Here is a 25,545-nt window from a genome sequence, read left to right on the forward strand (position 1 = left end):
GTTTCATACAACCAAAATAAACAGAGAGACATGAACATAAAGGTGGGTGGTGAACATCAAAAATTAGTGGAATCCAGAATGAAGGGGAGTGTAACATGTAGGAGCTCTATGCACTGTCAGTGTAATTACGCAAAAATAAAAATGGGGATATAGGAGAGAGATCGTATAAAAAATTAACTCTTTTTAAGTGACTGGCAACTAAATAATTTTGTTTACCTTGACTTGGTAGAAAGGATCAAAAGTAAGCTTAGACAGATTTTTTTTTTCTTAGACAGATTTTTAAAGGAGCTATTGTTTACCGCTTCTCGATCAAGAGCATCCTGGAAATCTTTAAGTCGTCTTTCCTCATACTGTTTTTCTCGGAAAATTCTGTTTTGCCACAAAACTTCCTTTTCATGCCGAACATGCATGAGCTGCACAGAGATCCTGCGCTCCTGCTGGGACTGCCGCATCAGCCGGTTAATCAGCTGCTCCTCCCGATACGCCTCCTGAAAACACCATTGGAGAAGCCAATTATTTGTCAAGGTCATGTCCAAATTTCCCATTGGGTTAAAGAAGTTGATGCATAAATAATGTGCACAAGGCAAAGTATTCCTTGGTGTCAGCTTGTGTCATTTGATTTAAATTTGAACGTGGTAAAAATCTAGTTATAAAAATAAAGATTTCCAACAAAGGCTGTACCATTTTGGTATCTGGAAGCATTATATTTCGCAAGTCACGATTACTTTAAATAAATTGTTACTTTGTTTAAAATCCAATAAAAAATCAATTAGGTGACTGTTTCCAAGGTTTTATAAACAAAGGATGGGATTCTCAATTTAAGAGCATATTTTCAGAAATTCGAAATTCCAGCAATAAATATTGGTTGTAAAAACAAATGCAGACGTCAGCTGAAGATAGCAGGTCTGCTAATTGTCAGTGAAGATATTTCACTACCTATATGAGGACAAGCTATATTCTGATGGAATGGGAAGGCTGGACGAGAGTCTGAGGGGACATGGCCTATGGCTTGTCTCAGAAAATCTGACTGGTTGTAATCTGAAAGAGAAACTAGATGCATTTTCCTGACTCTCTTGTCTATTTTAATAGAATAGAAGGGCAATCAGTACATGAGCAGTGGTAAAAAGCATTAAATTGGGAATGAGAAGCCATTGCAGCTCCAGTTGTACCATTAATTGGCTTGTGTGGCTTCGGACAAGTAACTTGGACTTCAGGGCCTACTTCTTGACAGGTGAAATGAGGGGGTTAGATGGAAAATGATCTCCAAAGCCCCTTCAAGCTCTTATTCTGTCTAAACAGAGACATCATGTGGAAGGAGGAGGTAATTAAAGTTCTCAAGGGGGAAGATGTAAAAAAAATGCTTAAATATTGGAGTTGTCCATTTAACACTCAACAATCAAATTGTTTAGGAAGAAAATCTAGCATCATTAATGACATTTTTTCAAATGATCTCTGCCATGATGAGATTATGGGAGAAATACTGTATATATTTTCAGAATCTGGATACAAATGATAATAATGCTCTGCGGTAAATTCCAAAACTTGAACCTGAGAATTATATAAGAACACAGACTGAATAAAACTTCTACTGAAAATAAATATGAATTTTTTGTTAGTAACATATATAAGATAAAAAAATAAAACCATGAATAACTTTGAAACATGTCTAATCTAATCATAAAATTCTGGAAACTTTTATTTTAATAATTTGTTTCCTTTTGAGATTCAGTAATCCTTTTAATTCTGAGGCAGAATTAAAAATAGCCACAAATCCTTCAGTTTTCTTCGTCCACATACTTGCAATGGTATCCTGCAGTTATTCTTATCAAAAAGTAAAATCTATTTCTCCATTCCCTAAATATGGGATATCCAGTAACCATTTGACTTGAATTGACCAATGGAACATTATCAAAACAAAATAAAACAAACTAAAAAACCCATACACGTATGGGATCTGATTTTCTTAATTCTCTTGTGAGTCTACCCCACCACTGCCACCACAATTTCTGGTCTGCTAGAAATTTCCCCATCTCAGGTGATGACCCTATAAAGCTATGGCTCTGACCTAAAACATTAGTGCTGTCTGAAATTCATTCCTCTCTTTTATTATTCCTAATATCTAGTTCTTGAAGAAGTAGTCTATTTTACCTTGTATGTATGCTTTTAAATCACTCTCTACTCCATTCTATACCTATTGACATTGCCCCTACCTTGAATAATATCAGCCCCTCCTCTACCATGCCTTCCCCCAAGCTTCTCCAAAACCCATCCAAAAAAGCTCAAAGTGATCTTTCTAACCCGAAATCTCATCATTCTATTCATGTAATCACATTTTTTTAAAATCACTAGGCAAGATAACAACTTGAGCATAGATCTCTGACTCGCTCTTCACAAGCTCAACTAAAACAGAGTATACAAACCTCAGGGAAAACTGCTACAACATGGAAACTAGAGAAGATATTTAGAGGCATTTTTGGTAGATGCAGTACAAATGGAGCCAAAATAAAAGCATCCAGGGCTGACATCAGATTCATGCCATGCTCTCAAAAAGCGGCAGGCACTTGAGAGAAGCACAAGAAATCCTAGCCCTGACAAATACCATTTTCTCTTTAGAAGAGAGAAGGATGGATAGGTAACAAGCCATGTTGCATGTGGGAATTTCATAGTCCACCACTGTGACACAGGGACATTTGTGTCAGCTGTGCAGGGAGGGTGGGGACCCTACACTTAATAAAAAGGAGGCAGTGGGAGTGGAGGTCCCCTGATGCATACCCCAGGCTGGTTGGAGGAATAGCAGCTTTCCCAAACACTGAAAAGAAACAGTTCCTTTGATGGAAATATCCAGAGCAATAACACACTTTAATGTCCTTTTACTTACTGGATCCCTGAACAAATCTCTGGTGAGAGACTTGAAAAACCAATGCTAATAGCATCCTGGTACAAAGTGAAGAAAGTCAGAAAGAATTCAGTCACCCCATTTCCAGGTAATTATCAGGTCTAGATTATAAGCAAAACAATAGAAAGAAAAAAACCTAGCAGACAATACACAAGTGTTTTGTAACACAAATAGAAGTGTGTTCAAAATTCCATTGCTAGTTAATGAAACTTGAAATATGTAGATATTTTACAATCTACTTTTTTCATCTAATGTCTATAACCTGTAATTCTTCTAATTAAAAGATAGACTATGAAGTAAAAGTAAGGATACATGGCTGAATAAAGATATACACAAATCTAAAGTAAGAAATAACTTTTTAGCACAAAAAAATGAATTATTTTTTGAGTTTTTCTCTAAGAAAGGAGTGAATCCATTGATAAATAGTTTTGCTTCTTCATACTTATGTGAAGCCAGTCTTTCATATTTTAGACATGCAAATTTGTCCTATTTACATTCACATCTCATATCACCTTCCTCCCCAAGACTGTTCCTCTGCAGCATCTTCCATATTCACAGTAAATGCCACTTCCATCTACCTAGCTGCCTAAGGGTGACATCTGGCCCCTCATTTCACTTTTCCACTGCCCCATATCTAATGAACCATTAATTCCTATTGGTTTTACTACTGAACTGGCTCCTAAAGCTACTTCTCTCCATTCCCATTGTCACACTACCCTAAATTTAAACTGGCATAATTTCTCACCTGAATTATAGCAATAGCTGCAACTTGTTTTGCCTTCCTGTCACCTATTCTCACAACTAAAGCCAGAATGATCTTTCTAAAGTAAAGTCTGAACCTATCACTCTTGTTCCCCTTTGCACTCAGGATAAAAGCTCCAATTTCCCTCTATATTGCTGGCAAGGCTCATTATGATTTGGCCCCAGATGACTTTAGTTCACACTGAGTGCTGAGTCTTTCGATATGATATTCTCTCTGGAAACACACTTTACTTTTCACCATTCCAGCCTCTGCTGGAAACTAACCCCCACTCAGACCCCACCAAAACTACCCCTGTCTAGAATTAGCTGAGTTCTAATGCTTCCTAATATTTCTATTTATTATCCTCCAGAAACTATCTTTGGACTAAGTGAGGGCTGGATTTCCCTCTCAAGTGCTATCTGTCCCTCCCATCATCTTCACTGCTCCTTCACACTCTACCCTAGTTTTTTATTTATAGATCCTCCCCAAACTGCAGTTTCTATGAGAAGATGTTTCTCAATATTCTTGTTCACTATGGTCTACAATAGTACCCAGAGCACAGAAGAGGCTCCATAAATATGTGTTCAATATAAGAGTTGATCAGTGATTGTCAAACTATAGCTACATCAAATTACCTAGAGGACCTGTTAACACAGATGACTGGGCCCCACCCCAGAGCTGTGATTTGAATTTGATTCAGTAGGTTTGAGGTGAGCTCCAATTATTTACATGACTGAAAATTTCCAGATGATTCTGATGCTGCTGATCCAGGAATCACACTTTGAGAACCACTAGAGTAAACCAATTAACAAACTGAGAGGACTAACAATTTCTCCATATTGTTTTTATTTAAAGAAAAGCCCCTTTGGGATGCCTGGGTGGCTCAGTGGTTGAGCATCTGCCTTTGGCTTACGTCATGATCCTGGGGTCCTGGAATCGAGTCCTGCATCAGGCTCTTCACAGGAAACTTGCTTCCCCTCTGCCTGCATCTCTGTCTCTCTCTCTGCATCTCTCATGAATAAATAAAATCTTTAAAAAAAAAAAAGTTCCCTTTGTGATCATCTCAATAGATGCAGAAAAAGCACCTGAAAAAAATTCAGTATCCTTGCATGATCAAAACTCTCAACAGATTAGGTGGAGAAAGAATGTAACCCAATATAATAAAAGCCATATATGATAAGCCCACAGTCGACATCATAATCAACGGTACAACTTGTCAGCATTCCTTTAAGATCTGGAATAAGACAAAGATGCTCATTCTCACCATTTCTTTTCAACATAGTACTGGAAGTCTTTGCCAGACCATTAACAAGGAAAAGAATAAAGGGCATCCAAATCAGAAAGGAAGAAGTAAAATTGTCTCTGCATATGGTAAGATTTTATATACATGGTTGTACAGTCAATTGATCTTCAACAAGAGTGCTAAGGCTACATAATGGGGAAAGGACAGTGGTACTAGAAAAATTGGTCTCTTCAACAAGTGGTGCTGGAAAAATTGGATGTGCACATGCAGAAGAATGAAAATGTATCCTTATCTCACACTGTATTCAAAAATCAACTCAAAATAGATTAAAGACTTACACATAAGGCCTAAAACTATAAAACTAGTAATAGAAAGTACAGAGGGGAAAAAAAGTTTCTTAATGTTAATCTAGACAATGATTTTTTTTTCTTTTTAAAATGACTCCAAAAGTACAGGCAACAAAAGCAAACATACACAATTTAAAATTAACTAAAAAGCTTTTATACAATAAAGGAAACCATCAACAGAGTGAAGAGGCAACCTACAGAATGAGAGAAAATATTTGCAAATGTACTTTTGGTTAATATCCAAAATATATAAGGAACTCAACTTCATAGCAAAAATCTAATAATCAAATTTAAAAATAGGCAAAGGACTTGAATAGACATTTCTCAAAAGAAGGCAAACAAATGGCCAATAGGAATATGAAAAGGTACTCATTGTCACTAATCACCAGGGAAATGCAAGTAGAAACCATAAAAAGATATCACTTCACATCTATTAAAATATTTATCACATTAAAAAAAATACAAGAAATAACAAGTGCTGGCAAGGATGTGGAGAAAATGAAACCCTTGAAAACTGTTGCTGGACATGTAAACTTCCATGGGTCCAGCCTCTATGTAAAACAATATGGTGGTTCCTCAAAAAACCATGAGTAGAACTACCATATGACTCAGCAGTTCTACTTCTGGGTATATATCCAAAGGAAATTAAATCCGTATCTCAAAGAGATGTCTGCATCCCCATGTTCAACGCAGCATTATTCACAATATGGAAAAACCTAAATGTCCCTTGATTGATAAATGGATAAAGAATGTGTAGAATATACACACAATGGCATATTAGCCTTAAAAAAGAAATTCTGCTACTTGTGACAACACAGATGAACCTGGATGACACTATGCTAAGTGAAATAAGTCAAATGTAGAAAGATAAACTTTGTGTAATCCCACTCATATATCAATCTAAAAGAGTTGAACTTATAAAACTAGGTCTTAAGTGTTCTCACCAAACACACAAAAAATTAACTATGTGAGGTGATGGATGTGTCAATTAGTTCCAATGTGGCAGTCATTTCACAATGTATACACATATCAAAACATCACATCGTTCACATTAAGTATATATAATTTTTGTCAATTATACCTCAAAAGAACTGGGAAAAGTTTCCTCTTACCTTCAAAAGTAACAATAGATACACATGGTTGACGTGGATTTTAGGTTTCTCCCAGGATTTTTTTTACCATGGGAAAATATACATGACATAAAATTTACCATCTCAACCATTTTAAGGGTATCATTCGGTGGTATTAAGTGCATTCACAATGTAGTACAACCATCATCAGATTTTAGATTCTTTAGTAAATGTTTTATGCAGATTTTTTTCCTGACTCTATCTGCTGTGATGATGTGTTGACAGTTGATTCAGGTAACAGATAATAAAGAAGATACATCTATGTATCTTTAGTATAAAAGACTAAATTTTGCAAATTTTCCAGTACTATTATTCAATCAATATCTAAATATTTTACCTCTTGTGCTTCGTGGGCTATTAACTGGTCCATTAATAGTCTCCGCCGTCTTTTCTCCCTTTGCTCTCGTGCAAAAGCATCTTCTTCAAGGCGCTTTTGGATTTTTTTAATGTAGTCATCATCCGAATAAGTGTTTAACAAATCAGTAGTTGTCTGGCCTGCTGTATCTAAAGAAGTCTTGGAGGCACTAAGGACAATAGTTTTTACTTAGATTTAAAAAAAAAAACAATGTAATGACATGCCACTACTTGTGACTATGGAGGAAGACCTCAGAAAAAGGCTCCTTTTAATGCTCTGTTAATTTATTAATACAAGCATTAAAGCAAATATTAGAACTTCATTGTGACATCCATAGCTTATCATTAGATTCCATTTGCTGCATTTTGGGACTCTACATGGGAGGTCATTAGCAGAGCCTTCTTTCTAAGCCTATTGCTTACTTGTTCTTTCACTTCTTGTGATCTTCACTGTGCCCAGAGATCTGGGTTTCTCTCTCTCTCTCTTTTGCCAGCTGGCTCTAGGCCTCTTGCCTCCCCTGTTTTGAGTCAAGAGTAGGCACATGATTAATAACCAAAGTGCCAGGGAAGGCATACCTCTAGTCCTAATGTCAGGACACTGAGTACTTCCATGGATGGTTCCTCCAGTACAACCCACCTCTCCCTTATGCAAATGCAAGTTGCTGTATCAACTCCCAATAACCTCCAGAATGCTTAAAGCAGTGGCCCAGTTCTTACTGGAAGCTTGGCAGCCAAAAATGACTTGCTCATCATGCCACACTGGCAAGTATAGAAACTGACCTAGCCTCTTGCCCAAGTCCTAGAGATCCAAGTAAGAGGCCTACTTCCATTCCTGTCCTACCTTATGTCCAAAATTAAAGGGTAAGGAAGAGCTGGTGGTCTTACCAACAGAAAGCAAACACTCATTTTAGTGGGACAATGGTGGTTTAGTACAAGAATTTATAGCTTCATTCAAAAGTTATCTTTAGAATCAAAAGATACATTTTAATGTATGTAAGGATCAAATAATCAATTCTCATCTGCATACCCCTTTATAAAATAAACAGAATACAACAGTATAATGGTACAAGACATATCTCGTTACCTGCCAATAACAAGTTTTAATATTTTAAATAATTATTTTTAATGTTATTAGTTATTAATGTAGTCAGTTTAAAATACAACTTACTGTGTTATTCAAAAGACAAGGACCCCTTTTTTTTTTTTTTTTGACAAGGACCCGTTAATAGGGATACATACCTTAATATGGTATGTAGGAACTAAATAGTCATCAATTCCTATACAGATAGTATTCTCATAAACGCATAGTTAATTCATGTTTAACGAAGTAACAGTTGCATGTCTACAGTGATCATATTGCATTATAGATAATTTTTTGTACATTTGCTGCTCCCAGATGAGCTCTGAGCTCATAAGAAAAGTATCCTATCCTCTCTGTCCTGGTGGCCTCATAGTCCTGACATGCAGTTGATGTTTGCTCAATTTCATATGACATGCTAAGAAGCATGATATAGAGTAATTCTTAAAAACAGCACACACTGAAATTCTGTTATCAGCAGGAGCTCAACCTTCAGTTGTATCCTGTCACAAGAATCTTTGAGCAGAAATTGTGTGTAGGATCTAATACAGACCTTAACCTCATTAAGAATTAGTACAATTAAGTACTTAGAAAAAAGAAAAAGAAAAAAAAAGTACTTAGGAAAATTATGTGGCATAACTTTTTAGATCATTCTTTAAAATTCTTATGTTTTTACTCAAATGTGTTGTTCAGCTTTGGATTGTACATGGCTTACTACACTTAACATGTTGCTTGTTCTTTATTTATCAGCCTATCCTCCACCCATCCGTCTGCTCTCATTCCAATTAAGGACTGAAGAAAGATACATGATATTTTTTTGAATAAATATTGTTTTCCTAGATGTGGGTTTCTTGCGGGTAATAATTATATTTCTCTATATCTGCTTGTCAGCCTCTGCAGAGTTAATAATTGGGTGTGTATGAATTACTAGTAATTGAAACCTTGGCCGAATTTGTGTATATTTAAAAATAATTGCCAGGAAGAGTCTAAAGTAAATCTATGAATTCGAGGGTCAAATTAAATCAACCAACAACCTCGTTTTTTTTTTTTTTTAAGTAGCAGACAGCATTTATTATTTGTGTTACAAAATAAAGACAGTGTATAATGGGGGGAAAGCAGCTATGGGAGCTCTTGGCATTGCTCTTACTGAGACATTTTGTTCTTCCACAAAAGAAAAAAAGATGGACTTTGAGGTAACATCCCTGAAGAACTGTTTCAGGAGCAGGCTGTGAAAGCAGCAGCTGCAGAAATTGCTCGTTATGGTCAACTTATAAGATTTTAGTGCTTTTTTGGTATCAGGTAGTGTGAAGCTTTTAAAAGAGCCCAGAATATGCTTGATTCTAAGCTAGAAATTCAGAATGAACTAATGCAGTGTTTAATAAAAAGAGGCTTAACAAAGGCCATACTGTACCATAACTTTTGTTTTCTTTAATAGTTTTCTCCAGACCAGTGCTTCCCAACATCCTTTATTTGGGGCCACCGAGAATATGCCTTCTGTGCAGCATACCAGGAGGGATTTGGAGTCTCAGATGAAGCTGCGCAATCCTGGGTGACTGGCCCAGGGAGACTAGCTGCCCCAAGCCCTGCCCTGCTGCTCTGAGAATTGAAGTAAGGATGTCTATATTTCATGGCCTCCCAGTGTTAGATCTATGGCAGGATCAAGTGGAGGCTTCTACAGAGAAAGGACCTGGGATAGACATGACTCTTTCTTTCCCTTTTTCCTCAAAACACAGCCCCAGTTTTATTCAGGAAAAAAAAAAATGTACCCAGTTAAAGACTACATTTTTCAGCCTCCCATTCTGCTAGATGTGACCAACATGACTGAATTCTGGCCAATAAAACATAAGCACAAATGTTACCTGGGACTTCTGGAAAGGTTCTTAAAAGGAGCTATTTCAGGTAATTACTTTTTGCCTATCCTCCTTCTTTATATCTAGAATATGGGCCAAATGGCCAGAGCTCCAGGAGTCATCTCATATGTATTGTGAATGTGGATTTGAGGACAAAAACCACACAACAGGACAGCTGAGCTATAGAAAAGCCTCAGGCCTCAATGCCTTTGGAGCTCTAACACAAGCCCTGAGCTGCTTACATTCTGGTTTCTATTACATGAGAGAGAAGTAAAAATGCATCTAATTTAACCCACTCTTGTTTGGGGTTTCTGAAGCTAACTGATAGACCTAGGTTCAGGATAGGATGGGTTGGCAATAACAAAAACAGTGAGCAGAGTGAATGTTTGTAGCTGTATTATACAAGGATGATCTTCAAAATATTTATTAATTGACATGGCAAGGACATTAATCAATTAAAATGGGTACTGGTGAAGGAATTAGAAGACACTGCTGTGTTTGGTGCTAATTCTGGTTGTTAAATTGTGTGAAAATTGAGGGGTCCCAGGAAAGGGGCCAGCCCTAGAGCTATAGAGAATACCATTCACCTGCAAATAACAAAAGTATTTCAGCATTTTAAGATGGTTTATATACCATCTATTTATCACTCCAGAGCATGTGGCTGGTGAGGTGAGTAAAAGAGGAAGAAATCCAGTGGTTTCATGGGCCAGTCCAGGGGAGGGTGGTGGGGTTGGGGTAGTGGCTACATGAATGGGTAGGCTTGGATTGTGTTTTCTTTAGTCAAGGGTGGCACAGATAAATGGCAGTAGGAATCCAGAGTAGGGCATCCAGAGTTTCTGCAGAGGGCAGAAGAAAAGGTACTCTCCATTTTGCTTTATTTTCCTTCCAGACCTGATTTCCTCACCACCTCTTCTTTTTTCTTATTCCTCCTCATTTGAATCTGTCTCTTTCCCTCAGAAATGTTAATATGGAACCGATTTATAGGATTTATGTCTGTTTTTCTTCTCCAAATTTAAGAATCCGTAAAGTTTCCATTTAAAAATGTGAAAGAACTCAAGTTGCTCCCACCTATGCAGACCCTAATCAATTATCTTCTGTGACTCAATGACCCCTAATAGGAAAGAAAAGGGGAGAGGATCTTTATCTTTAGGCAAATGAAGCCCATTAACCGGGCAGTTTTTGCGATAAACTCACCGAACTGACCATCTCAGTGACGGTTAAACTCATTTGGCAACTTTTTATTGCTGCTACTTATGCTAAATGCTGAGCGTGCAACATGAAAGAAACCAAAGAGTGTCTAATAAAGGCTTTATGAAAAATTTAAATTAGTGGAAACTTGAAACAATTTTCATAAATGCTTAAAAAGTGTGTGAACTTAGGACAGTAAGCATAGCATAGAAAAATACTGCCCATCTCATGATAGCCATTTCCCTCCTAATCTTTACAAAAGTTAATGAACAATTCATCTGAATTTTAGCTCATTTACCTTCCTTTGTATACTCTCTTAATGAAGCTTCTACAAAGTAAAAAATCCATGAAACAGCTATTCGCCGTAAACTATTTCTAAGTATTTAAAACTTACAGGTAGAACAGAATGCAGTTCTGTGCTTGTTAAAGTGATTCACATCTCACCTTTCTTTGGCCTGGAGATCCTTTTTTATTAAAGCTTCAAACTTCTTAATCTCATTGGCCACATCCTTTAAAGAAAATTCATGATCAGTTTTCCACTTCTAAAAACCATTGAAAATCTTAATTTACTATATTCACTTCACAAGTTTACAAGGCAGTATGCACTACTAATTGAGTCTAATTAGGAGGCATGATATAAAAAGCTGCGTTCCAGAATATTTTTATAATTCTGAATCATTATTTTTAGACGAGGCTAAATATACCTAAAAGAGTGTGAAAGCTGACTCACCTGAATCATTCCGTTCACAAGTCTAGTTCTGACAGTGCAACAAAGGCCACTTAATGATAATGAAGATTATCAAAGAGTCAGGCCATGGATTTTTATTTGCAATTCTTTTAAACAAGAATAAATATTTTGGGGGGGATATAAAGACTTCTTCAAAAATTGTTGTCTCAGATGTTTAAACATTTCTTGTGCAACCTTATTTATGCTATTAATTTGCTCTCAGGAGATTAGTTCAGCTCATCCTTTGTCTACTACAAATCCTTATTAATAAACTTTAATCACCTCAGAGAAATAGAAGAATTAAATACTTTTCTAAAATTCAGGTCTGAAAACCTCTATGGGTGAATATTCTTTAAAATCCAAGTATCGGATATTTTTTAAATGTTAAACATAAAATGCAATGGATTTAGATATCAGAGAGGACTGTCAATCTCTGCTATTTTACTATCCTGTGGACCAGACTGAAACAGGGTGGCTTTCTGAGTCTCAGTTTCCTTATTTAGAAATTGGGGGGAATAATATCCTACTTGGAGAGTTACTTACAAATGAAAGATAATGGAAAATGGTCAACCCACAGGCTGACAAAGCAGATGCTCAATAAATGGTAGCTATTATGCTTTTCCTTAGGTCACAGGAGAAAATATCATTAATAATCACTGTAGCAGTATGCAGTGTAGACTGCAGCAATTAGTAACAAATGTACTATTGCTCCCCTGTGAAATATAAGCAGATGGTATCCTACTGGAATGACCAGCAGCTGGTATGATCTAGTAAAATATCACTAGTGTAAGTTATCTTAAATTTATTTATTTATTTTAAAAGATTTTATTTATTTCTTCACGAGAGACACAGAGAGAGAGAGAGAGGCAGACATAAGAAGAGGGAGAAGCAGGCTCCATGCAGGGAGCCCGACGTGGGACTTGATCCCGGGTCTCCAGGATCAGGCCCTGGGCCAAAGGCAGCGCTAAACCGCTGAGCCACCTGGGCTGCCCGGTTATCTTAAATTTAAATACACTGACAGCAAGCAAGCCACTTAACATTTCTGGTACTCAGAAAAATGATGCAGCATAGTGGGAAAGAATTGAGTGAAACATATAATAGGAATGGCATATATATGGTATGTGTACCTTGATTGACATCTCTGTACCCATGGTGATTAACGACCCATCACAGCAGCACCATTCTAGAATATTTTTGTAGTGATCACAGAATCCTTCTCAAACAGGGGTCCAGATTGGTACTGTCATTTAACATGAGTTTCTTATCCCTGACCTATAGCTACATTCTCTCATTCTGAACAAATAAGAGGATAATATGGATTAGATACGCACCCAGTGGAGGGGTTTTGAATGAAAAGGAGCAAGGCCACAGATAATCTGAAAAGGGAACTAAGAAGTTGGGGGTATTTTCTATGTTTTAGAGAAAGATCATTCTTTCATTAAGATTAACACAACACCAAATTAAAGGATTATCACTTACCTCTGCCTCTTTTTTCTTTTTCATCATTTTTTGGGCCTCCAGTGCTCTCAAAGTACGATTTGATGCAGGTTTAGGAATCTGTATGATAGCTGCTTGGATTTTGGCCATTATTTCATTTTGTCGTCTCCTGCTCAGGCGTTGCTGAATATCCCATAGACATAGTTATTCCACTCATCAAAATAACAGCCTATGTTACACACTCACAGGTACATATCTATACATTTTTCAGAACTCATCGATTTTCCAATGGACTAGGTGTCACAACTGTGTAATGTTAGGAAGCAGGTGTCAATATGACTCATTTTGAAAAGTCAGATATTAAAACACAATTTTGGAATCCCCAAATTATGCATACCAGATGTGTGTAACTTCATTCTAGATGATGACACTAAAAGGATAATAATGACACTTCAAATACAAAGAATATAATTCTTTCCCCATTCTACCCTCATGACCTGCCCAATAATGGAAAGAGAAAATGCTGTCTCCAACGATGGTCTGAAGAGAAAATTCCATCTAGGAGATGATCTCTAGGAGGACTTCTGGGGAATCCAGGAGAAATGACAAAACTTTCCCAAAACTCAGTCACACTGAAACAATGAGCTCAGAGGCTATGTCAAATACTGAGTTAATTATTAAATTATGTTATACTACCATTATTGGGTCATCTCTACCTGGGAGTAATTATTTTAGGTAGAATATTAGAAGGAGGGTACAAGTGAAGAAAAAAATAGAGAAAATAAGACAAAATATTTTTAAAATGGATGGTTTAAGAAGTGACATGTAAAACTAATCATGACTTTGCTACTAAAGCATTATATTAGAACTAATAAGATGATTAGTTTCTATATCCAAAAATCTTTAACCACTAAAAAGTAAAAAATTATCAATTTAAATTTTTCTTCATTTTACTTTCCAAAATATGAATTCTTATGTAGTTGCAATATGTTGATCTTTTCCTCTTAAGAATATCAGGAAGACATGTCCTCTTGTCCTATTTGCTCCCTACCATTTTTTTTTTTTTTAAGTGGGACAGACAGAGTACAAGCGGGGGTGAGAGGAGGGAAGAGAAGAGAAGCAGAGAGAGAAGGAGAGAATCTTAAGCATGTTGCACACCCAGTGTGGAGCCCCTCATGGGGCTCAATCTCATGACTCTGAGATCATGACCTGAGCTGAAATCAAGAGTCAGGCACTTAACCAACAGAATCACCCAGGCTCCCCTATTTCCTATCATTTTTAGCATAATATATTTCAGAACATATAATGGTTTCTTATTTCCTTTTTCCCAACTTTCTTTGGAGACTTTCTGTGTTACACTTGGCACGTCAAAGTCGGACAGACTGGTTTCTTAAAAAGTAGAGCCCCAGCACTTGGCCTTGACTTAAACACTACTTTAAGAGTGCCTTGTCTTCTTACCATGCAGTGCGAATGGGGAAGCCCAGGGCTTTATCTACTCTCTGGCAAGTAATAAGATCTTCCAGAGTTTGTCTCTCATCTTTCCCTTCCTCTGCGCAGGGGGATGACTACATTCAGGATATGTTTATTTCTTATTATTCTAAATATATTAATTTAAAAGGTGATTTATAGTGCAAAGAGAAGAAATATAATTCTTTTTGCCTGTAGTTTACACATTCCATATACATAGTCCCTTGAAATTCTCTAAAAATCTTTAGCGATTCCATGCACCATCATGTTCTTGTATATTTAAAGGCATAGGAGATCATTAAAGATTTTCAGAGAAATTTGAGGAGCAGTGGAGAGTTAGACCAAGAAGGGCCAGAAAGAAGGCAAGAGATTTTTAAGGGGCTTGGAAAGGGAAGCAAGAAGAAAATCACCCCACATTGCCAGGATGAGAAAAATGAGGCAGGGCAGGAAGACCAAGGGATTGCAAAAGAGGGAACAGGGAGGTGGAATGCCCGCCTTACATCCCTTAGCAGAGACAGCAGTTGCAAGTCTTCACTAGAGTAGTTAGTAGCAACCTCCGATTACTGAAGCATCTCAAACATTCATTTCTACCAGACAACTTAAAAAGAGATCAAGTTGTCCTACCACTCCAAGAATGGTAGTTCTTGTTCTTGGTCAAAAGGAGAGGTAACAGCAGGAGTGGGATGGAAAAAAGGGAAGAGTGAAGGAGAGAAAGGTGGAGCATGAGTCAAAGGAACATGCAACTTGCGCTACATTAATGCTTATGCAATGTGTACTAGAGGCATAAATCGTAAACAGTATACACTATGCACTAATGAGTTTCTGGAAAAAAATCGTACTGTAAACCTTTTCAATATTAAAACATCTTTGTTCTTCCTTGAGTTTTTGAAATTTTTCAAGTTTCTCAAAATGCATGTGGACAAGATCTTCTTTCATGTGTTTATATTTTTCTTGAAACCTGTGTGTAACCTGCATCAGATTGAAATCAGTTTGACGTGGTATCAGGTTTCTAAGTCTCTAAATGGAGAAAGCATTTCAAAAGATTTCATTATTAGAATATAAAAATTATATTGTCATTAAAAGCACACATAAAATTTGTCTTCAAAATAAAATTTTTATGAATTATCATTGATGATTAAAATAAATTCAAGCCCCATGCTAATCACTCATATCTTTAATTCACACAAAAACAATAAAAACATGAGTTGAGTCCTTTCTTATAAAATAGTTTCACATACATTTGCATATTTTTTGTCCAGAGTTTAATTTTTAATGAATAGTGTTTGAATTCTTAGAGAAGTACATTTTCATAAAAATAATTTCAAAAAAAATGTTCTTCAACATGTAAGAGATAATATAAGAGGGAAGTTCTATTACTTAAGCTGCTTCCTAGTAAGAAGTGAAGAATCATTAAACCTTCAGGCCACTGGAAATGAGAATCTAACAGCATAAGAAAATGAACCTCAAATATGATTATAAAATGAGGCACAGAGCAATATGGCTGATGTATTTAACTAAGACTTTTATATCCAAAAGTAATCTCCTCGAAATCTAAAGACTTACGAAATTGGTTTTTTTTTTTTTTTTTTTCAGATGGAACTGTTATTCAAACCATTTTTGGTCCTACTCTTCTAAAATAGCCTCAGCAGATCCTGGCACTTTTGCAGATAATCTCAGGACCTTTCAGCAGATGTTCCTCACCTTCCTGCTCTTCTCAACATTAAAAATGGCCTGGCCTCCATCCTCACAGAGGCAACAAAAATATAAAGTCCTTGAACATCCTACTTGCCTACTCTAATATGTATCTGTATCTTCGGCTTAATTATTATCCTCCCCCCAACCTAGGAAACAGCCACTGAGATAGAATACAGCTTACAGTTAACTGTGTGGCTTCTAGAGTCACATTGCCTAGGTTTGCTGCAGCTTTACCCCTGACTAGTTTCATTAAGTTGGGCAAGTTACTTAACCCTCTGCACCTTAGTTTCATCATTTGTAAAGTGGGAATAAGAAAAGCACCCATCTCATAAGGCTGCTGTGAAGATCAAAGTAGACAATGTATACACACTACCTGGAACAGGGCTTTGTACCTCACTAATGTATGACCAATAAATTTTAGTCATCATTAATATTATTATGGAAGACACCTGTATTTTCCTCCATCTGATAGTAAAGAAGAAGACATATCTAGTTTTTCCCTAAGATACCTCCTCCTCCACCTAAACCATCAGTTGTATCCTCCTTTCTTCCCTAGAGGACTTGGTTTCACTTGGTTCTCACACCAGTCATCTGCTGCCATTGATTCTTATTCTCATCCTGCCAGTTTCCTCTATGTCCATAAAGGAAACAAATAACCTCACATTTCTCATGAGCTTCTCTTCTGCAGCCACTGTTTTCCCTTCCTCTCTTCTCTTCTCTTCTCTTCTCTTCTCTTCTCTTCTCTTCTCTTCTCTTCTCTTCTCTTCTCTTCTCTTCTCCCTCCACATTTCTTGAATGAATAGTCTAAGCCCAAGTCTGCTTCATTTCAAGTTACTCTGCAACTCACCACATTCCATGCTACCCCACTGAAATATTTTTCTCTCCTGAAAATGGGGAGTTGGTATTTTTCTTGTGTTGATCATTGTGTGATTGCCTGGCATAAAATAGGAGCCCAGTCAATATTTAATCAAAGAATGAATGACTGACTCTGGAAGGTCACCATGGCCAACATTAAACACAATGGTTTCTGGCTGGTCTCAACTACACAACACACTTGTGCCTTTACAAAGAATTTTCTTGTATATTGCTTCCTTAAAACTAAAAAAAAAAAAAAAAAAAGCCAAACTCTGAGGCAGGTAGAGATAACCAATCTTGTTTTAACAGCCGGGGAAACAGACTGAGAGTGTTTCAGGGATTGGACCAGAGTTACTCAACTTGCAAGTCAAAAAGGCAGAGTGCAATACCAAGTTCTTCTGTGGTAAATCTAATCTCATTTCCAGCTTTGCATGGTGCTGGGCTCAATCTACTACCAGATGTCATAAGGACATCTGCTAAGAACAGATAAATCTGAAAGTGGAGATGGCCCTCACATCCATTATGTCATCATGTCTTCAGAAATTCAACTTAAACATTCAATTATTTCCTTTTCTATTTAACGCATTGGATCAGTGAGGCACTCCCCATTATCCTAGAGGCCTGGAAAACTAATGTACTTCACTTGCTATAGGAAATAGCACAGGAGCTGGAGATAATTGTCAACTAAAAAGTAGTATCAATTAATGAAAACACATTTAATGAGTATTTGCAATGTTCAAAACATTGTACCAGGCATATTCCTTGAATTTGAGAAACTAAAAAACTTGTGAGGCCATATGACAGATAAATCATGAAAGCTGACCAACACTATCAGCAGCAGGAGGTTAATACCAGAGAGCAAGAATCGCCCGGGCCCTAGGAATCCCACAGGAAGAATCCATGTGTGCTGGCAAGGTTGTACACCAGTGGAGGGAGAAACGTTTGCAGGAAGAGGAGAGAGGCAAAGTGTGAGCTTGGGTGAAAGGGAGGGAAGAGTGGAAATATACAAGAGCTATTCAAGGACAGGCTGCTGACCAATGTAGAAAAAACAAAGACTTCATGAAGAAACACAGAAAGACCACTGAATGAAAGATCTTGAATATCACTCCAGGTTGGAGACAGGATACACATAAAATGGAAGTTTTCTGAGCAAAAGAACCCAGTGCAAGTGGAATTTAGGAAAGATTCATCTAGCAGTCGATTGGCCTCTGGCAGAAAGCCGGAAGACCAGGAGACATGTTAGTAGGCTGCTACAGTCGTTCTTGCAGGCAGCTGAGCAGATGTGACAGGAGCAGAAATGAAGAGAGGAGCAAGGCATTAGGAACAAACAGTTTCATATACTATTGGCGACGTGTATTAGATGGAGTGAGACATAAAAAATGGATCAATGAATTGAAAATATTAATATAAAATCAAAATCCAGATTTGGCCAATTACATCCATAAGACACGTAGACACCCAATGGGACTTCTTTGTGAAGGCAATGTCACTGTCATTTTTCTTTCCTGAGTTTTATACTGTGTTATATTTCTGTTTCTTTGCATACTTACATCTCGAAAAGCCTCACTTTTCATACTTTGGTATCTGACGTTTGCCAGGGGTTGCATAGTTTGCATTTCTATTCCAGTCAGTCCACTTTTCTTCTTTTTCTGAAGAACAATGTACAACTGATACAAGAGTTTGGTTGCCACCCCAGGCTTTTCCGTTATGATGTTGTGGGCCACATTCTGATCAAACTGCACACCCAGAAGGTGAAGTGTCGGTTCCAAGCGAGAAAAATTATTAAGTTTGGCATTTGAAACTCTAGGCATTAAAATAGTTTACAAAGTTAGACACTGGTGTTGAATTAAAAACAACAAATATCAGAGGTATTATCATGATCAAATATTATGAGTTATCCCACGTTCTTTTCAAAATACCATGCCTCTCTAAAGCCACTCAGTCATGTAAATATAATAAGATTTTCTACTGTTCTGAACACCATATGTTTATTTCTCTTCAATGGTGAAACTAAAACTCATTTTATACACTTTTCTGCTTAAATATACTTTTTTCTGCTTGTAGAATGTTTACAAGAGGTCTATACAAAAACAGATACCTATGTATCTTCTACAAAATGGAAAAACAACTATGATTTTGAAAAATACTCAGAAGGCAAAATTGTAATTTAAATTTCCATTTCTTTAAATGATATTATACTGGAGTCAAAACATAGCCCTAAATATTGCATTGATGACTTTAACAACAATCCTCTCAGGCACTGTCAGAAATATTTAATTAAATACTATAAGCATGCAATCACACTGATTATATAATCTTCACTTTAAAGTTTAAGAATCAGTAAAGACTTTCTAATTTTAAGTTATTTTTGAGTCACTATGAAATTTTAATGTTTATTAAAGTCTTACAAAAATGAATAGGATGTAGTCCCTGGCCCTGAGAGTTTCACTGTGGGGTGAGGGGGGACAAATGTGTAAATAATAAGTGATAAATTGATAAATAAGCCTCTGAATCCAGTGGCCAGGAAGGCAAAAGAGATATTGGATGCATTTTAAATTCTTGTGCCTCTCTGTGTTCCAACTAGAAGCAAATATCAATTTTAACCCTTAGCCTATTTCCTCCTTACTTTAACTTCCTAATATGCAGTGACAATTTTCAGGGAAAAAATATACTGAATATACTCAGATATAAGTGAAAGTCCCACCCTTCTCCCCCACAAAAAAATAATAGCTTAGAAAAGAAGGGGGTTGGCACATACTGGGTAGAATTTCTGTTCATAGGATTACTCACTCAGTAACTTCATTTTGAACTATAAAATTATTTGGGTGAGATACAATGATATTCATGACTTCAGTTAAATTTTATAAGTTTGAGAGGTTGCTTAACACTTAAACTTTATATACTACTGCTAATATACTGTTTCTCAAGGGATTGCTCTTTTGTTTTTTGTTTTGTATCACAGATACTGCTGTGGAACACCATGGAACCTGTACCACAGGAAAGAAAACACACTCGTGCACATACACAAAATGTGTATGCCATTGTTAGATGTTTGTGAACCTCCTAAAATCTAGCCTAAAAGTGCCCATGTTCTGCAAATTAAAAACCCACGGCACAAAAGGAGGTGGGGCTGAAGGACTACATGAATAATTTTGAAATATGAATAAGGAGTCAGTATCACAGGAAGGCCAATGTCAACAAAAATAGTGACACAACAACTTGAATTCCTCTTCCAGTTAACTGGTGTAATTTACTATCCTATTTCCTCTGTTTAATATTATTGTTTTAACAGAAATATTTGGTAAAGTATACTTGGCATATCAAACTACATCAACAAACTTTGAATAAAATATTTTAAATTAATAAAAGAGAAACAGGTTTCAGAGGGGATGAGAAGAAATAATGAATGCTACAGGAAAGCTCACAATAAAAGTAAACATTTCTTTTAGGTCTTCTTATGTCCAGGTTTGTAGTTTGCTTCCTCACAAGTGCCCTTACAGTTTGACATAACACATATCTACCTAAAATGATGAGAGTAATGCTGACCGTGTTTGAAAAGTATGGTTGTAAAGGGCCAGTGAGATCAGTGACTTGTGCCTTCCTTCCCTGAACAGGCACCTGACACTCCCTCTTGCTCTTCCATCACAGTTATTCTTTCATGCCCTCCCTATCCACAAAGTCCCGAGTCTTGCCCATCACACATGTTTGAAAAGATGGCCAGAGAGTCACTTGTCAGAGCTTTGGCATTGGTCATAACCTTGGGCTACAGAGATTAAGGGCATCAAAATTCTGGAGGGAAAATCCAAAAGGAAACACTATCCATTTCCAAATTTTATCAGAACATAGCCCTGCACCCAATAAAAATGGAGACCACTTCCTCTCGTCTCATTTTACATCACCCTATGAATAAAGTGTAAACCTGTTAGTATGAAGGATCAGTCACACATTTAGGGTTTAAAACGGTTCTTATGAACTGGTTGAAGTACCAGGTATAATAGTACTTCTCTCTGGAGGTTTTTAATATACATAGTCCAGATTTCCAAGCAATCAAAATTGTTAGAACATAATTGGCATGTAAATTGGTGGAAGTCCACTCTTGTTACAGCATGTGCTTGATCAGTATAGCATGATAATCAACAGTTGTTTTTGTAACAGAAAAACCATGAAGACATCCTTGCTCTGGAGACAGAGTATATGAGGTAAATAATGACCTCTGAGGGAATAAGGAATGCATTCTGGAAAAAGTCTTCTTTTTATGTGCAGTGTTTGTTTTTAGCATTTGATGACTCATTTTTCTTATAGTAAATTCCCAGATTTTGTGTGTAATGTTGCATAGAGGGTAGTGAGTGGGCATGGGGAGAGGAAAGAGGTTACCTTTTTTTTTTTTTGCTTTTCTTTGTTGACTGGACAAAAACATGCCACTGGTAATTTAAGCATGGAAGGGTTTTCCCTTTCATAAAAGGTGGAAGGATAATAATCAAGAACAAAATCTCTTTTGAGGCAAATCTGATCTACAGTATTATTTTTCTCATGTACAAGCACTGCTATCTGTCGTACATAACATAGAAAGCAAATTAATAAGTTCACGGCAATTCATGTGACATGTTTGTTCATGATGATTTTAGCATTCTATTTATTGGTTTAGGAGATGAAACTTTTGTGTCTCATATTTTGGTTGCCATGATTCTTAGCTTAGCTGATTAGTTTTTATTTTTTTGTTTATTCCTGTTCTAGGACACAGAGGAAAAATCATATTTTTTTGTGATTTCTCTAAGTTATTAAACATTCTTAGGATTATTTTATATTTTTTTAGGTTTATTTATTTATTGGAGGGGGGAGAGAGTGAGCATGGCAGGCAAGGGGTAGAGGGAGAGAGAGAGAGAGAGAGAGAGAGAGAGAAACAGAATCCCAAGCAGCCTCCCCACTGAGCACAGAGCCCAATGCGTGGCTGGATCCCATGACCATGAGATCATAACCTGAGCCAAAATCAAGAGTCTGACACTTAACTGAGTCACCCAGGTGCTCCCATTCTTAAGATTATTTAAATTATTTTAACTATCTGATACTTGTAATTCTTATTTGCCCAAAGATTACCTATCTTCTCTCCTTCTTGCCACCTGGTAAGGGTACATATCTTACAAGGTAAGTAGAAGCTGTTCCCCAGGAATATCCATGCTCCTTTACTCTTTATTCTTTTAATTAATCTGCTCATTTTTCACCCTTTGAGATGTACTGCACATACCCTAAAACATAATTATTTCAGAGTTAGATGAGTTCTCAGAATTAAGAATTTCTAAGGAAAATAACTTCAGTTACAAGCATCATTTATATTTTAGACTAAAAAGAAAAAGGTAAAAATAGTAGACAAGATCCCCAAATCATGAGCCTGAGCATTAGACATCTGCTAAAAAAAATAGGCTTTGACAAGGAAGGATCCTTTTCCCCACAAAGTACACTACTACAAAGGTCATATCCATGGATTTACTGATCCTTCTTTAAAAGACCATGTATCCCTGGAAAAATGTTTTGTTCCAAGAATTCAAGAGGAATGGAATTTGGTTATCAGAACAAGGAGGTTCCTCTTCTCACTTTAAGGAATGCAGTGACAAAGTTAGTTCTTTGCAGTGGGTGAAAAGCAGGGCCATTACACATGATGTTACTCAGGGCACACCCCTGTCCAAAGGTGGGGCAAGGGTGTGAATTTACCCTGTGCTCAGCTTGCCAAGCCTTCTCCCTGATGCAAGGCTGTTGCATACAAAAAGGCCTTTCCTTTGCACAAGGCCTCTATGTTCACGGAGGTGTGTGTCTTCACAGATCCATCCAGATGAGTTCCCCTTTTTCTATTTAACACAAAGGGCCTCTACGGCACTGCTGACAAAAGTCAGCTTAGTATACCTGAAATACTATAGACATCATCTGGTCAGTATGGTGCTTTAAGTTTTCTATGGCTAAACAGGTATGCTTTCTGACATCATTCATTTATTCTGTAGAGAAACATAATTGCGGTCAGCTATGGGCCAGGGACAATCTTTGGAGCACAAAGAATGCACATGCAAACATATTCTGCAACTTTCAAGAACTGTCATTTAAAACAACTCCTACTAGGATGGCCAAAATCTAAAACACTGACAACATTAAATGCTGGTGAGGATGTGAAGTAACAAGAACTCTCATTCATTGCTGGGAGGAATGCAAAATGGTATAGCCACTTTGGAAGCCAATTTGGTGGTTTCAAACTTAAAATACTATTACCGTATGATCCAACAATCACGCCCCCAGATCAAAGGAGGCAAAGGAGTTGAAATTTATGCAAAGGAGTTGAAATTTTATGTCCACACAAAACCTGCATGTGGATGTTTACAGCAGCTTTATTTATAATTGCTAAAACCTGGAAGCAACCAAGATGTCCATCAGCAGGTAATAAACCAGACATTGAAATATTATTCAGTGCTAAAAAGAAATGAGCTACCAAGCCATGAAAAGACATGGAAGAAATTTAAATACATTATTTCTAAGTGAAAGAAGCCAAAAGTTCCAACTATATGAGATTCTAGAAAAGGCAAAACAACAAAGATAGAAAAAAATCAGTGGTTGCCAGGGTTGGGGTAAGGGAGGATGAATTGGTGGAGCATAGAGGATTTAAGGCAGTGAAAATACTATGTATGATACTATAATGGTAGATACAAGTCATTCTACAGTTGTCCAAACCCATAGAACGCACAATCCCAAAAATGAGCCCTAATGTAAACTATATACTTTGAGTCAACATGTATCATTATATATCATGTTCACCAAAGTAACAAATGCACCACTCTGGTCAGGGAGTAGATAATGCAGGGGGCTATGAATGTGTCAGGGCAAGGGGTTAAAAGGAAATCTCTGGGCAATCTGAAACTGCTTTAAAAATAAAATAGGAAAGGATTGCACAACATTTCGCGAGTGAAGCTATACAAACGACTAATAAGCACATGAAAAGATGCTCACTATCATTACTCATTAGGGAAATGCAAACCAAATCCCAAGAGATACTGCTTCATACTGACTAGGCAACTATAATCAAAAGACAATAACAAATATTGATGAGGATGTAGAAAAATGGTAACCTTCATACATTACTAGCATGAAATAAATGATATGGGCACTTTGGAAAGCCATTTGGGTGTTCCTCAAAATTGTAAACACAGATCATGCAACCCAACAATTACACTCCTAGGTCTATACCCAAGAGGAATGAAAACATTTCCATGTAAAAACACAATGCCCATAGCACTGTTCACAATAACCAATAACTATCCACAAATTAGTAAATTGGTAAATGAAATGTGGTATATCCAATAGAAATTACTCAGCAAATAAATAGAAATTCAGAAGCAAGGCATCTGGGTGGCTCAGTGGTTGAGCGTCTGCCTTTGGCTCAGAGCGTGATCCCAGAGTCCTGGGATTGAGTCCCACATCAGGCTCCCCAGAGGAGGCCTGCTTCTCCTCTGCCTATGTCTCTGCCTCTCTCTGTGTGTGTCTCTCATTAATAAATAAACAAAATCTTTAAAAAGTGGCACCAATACATGCTATAATACAGATACACCTTGAAAACATTATCCTAAGTGGAAGGAGCCAACACAAAATACACATCGTGTAAGATCCCATTGATACGAAATGTGTATAATAGGCAAATCCACAGAGACAGAAAATAGATTAGTGGGTACCAGCGGCCGGGTGGTTAGTGGTGATGGTTGTGAATATACTGAATATGTAAATATGCTTACCACCACTGAATTGTGTGCTTTAAGCTGGTCAATTGCAATTGGTGAATTAGATCTCAATGTAGCTGCTATAAACAAAAAATATTACAGGGTTTTCTTTGGCCAGGATACTATAAGTTGCTTCATTTCTCTTAAAAGAAAGAAGAACCAATTAACAAAATAATAAGTGATTTGGCCTAAGATTTCAGAAATATAGGAGATATAACAATGGGTCCCATCTAGAGAGGAGGTCTTGCTACAGCCATATCAGTTTCTCTCCTTTGTTCTCCTGGGACAATGAAGCAAGTACAGGTGATGTCCATGTCAATGGTATGGTTGGCTGGTTCAGGTTTGGAAAGAATCTTGTGGCTCACTATCCTTTAAAGTTAACTTTGGGAGCTAAAGCCATCCAGATGCCAAAGGCATTGACCCTTAGTAGGAAAGAACTTATCTCACTAACCTGCTTTCTGAAAATTCCGAAAAATCACCCTGAAGTTCAAACTTGTGCAGAATTTCTCCAATTAGATAGCCACTGGAAAATGCCTTTGCAAATGACTTGGGACCTGAATTTTGAAACATAAAGATAAAAAAAGTAAATTATAATGTTCCATAGAGAGCATAATTATTTTCATTATGTATACATAGAGCAAAACTCCAGAACTTGACTTGAACTCAAAATGCCATGAAAATATTTCTAGAAACATCTTTTAATAATCACATAAAAAGATTGGAGCTTAACAGATCATGCCTTATAAAGATTCTTAAGTAAATATAAATCAATAATTGAAGATATATGA

The 25,545-nt window shown here is 36.8% G+C and overlaps 1 protein-coding gene across 6 annotated transcripts in view; it reads right to left on the reverse strand.

Annotated features, from left to right (window-relative positions):
* Nucleotides 1-25,545, reverse strand: part of SPEF2 (sperm flagellar 2) — a 172,148-nt gene that overhangs the window by 130,615 nt on the left and 15,988 nt on the right. For 3 of the 6 annotated variants that reach the window (XM_072824912.1, XM_072824913.1, XM_072824914.1), the window contains 6 exons: nucleotides 25,209-25,311; nucleotides 18,560-18,812; nucleotides 13,035-13,175; nucleotides 11,273-11,337; nucleotides 6,696-6,882; nucleotides 300-488 (listed from right to left, as the gene is read on the reverse strand). In XM_072824912.1, the coding sequence (XP_072681013.1) occupies nucleotides 300-488; nucleotides 6,696-6,882; nucleotides 11,273-11,337; nucleotides 13,035-13,175; nucleotides 18,560-18,812; nucleotides 25,209-25,311 (938 nt within the window). Of the gene's footprint in view, nucleotides 1-299; nucleotides 489-6,695; nucleotides 6,883-11,272; nucleotides 11,338-13,034; nucleotides 13,176-15,305; nucleotides 15,477-18,559; nucleotides 18,813-25,208; nucleotides 25,312-25,545 lie in introns of all 6 variants that reach the window. The other 3 variants (XM_072824916.1, XM_072824917.1, XM_072824915.1) reach the window with 2 other exon arrangements.

The sequence above is a fragment of the Canis lupus genome, chromosome 4 (assembly GCF_048164855.1).
Source record: "Canis lupus baileyi chromosome 4, mCanLup2.hap1, whole genome shotgun sequence".
Classification (NCBI taxonomy): Eukaryota; Metazoa; Chordata; class Mammalia; order Carnivora; family Canidae; genus Canis; species Canis lupus.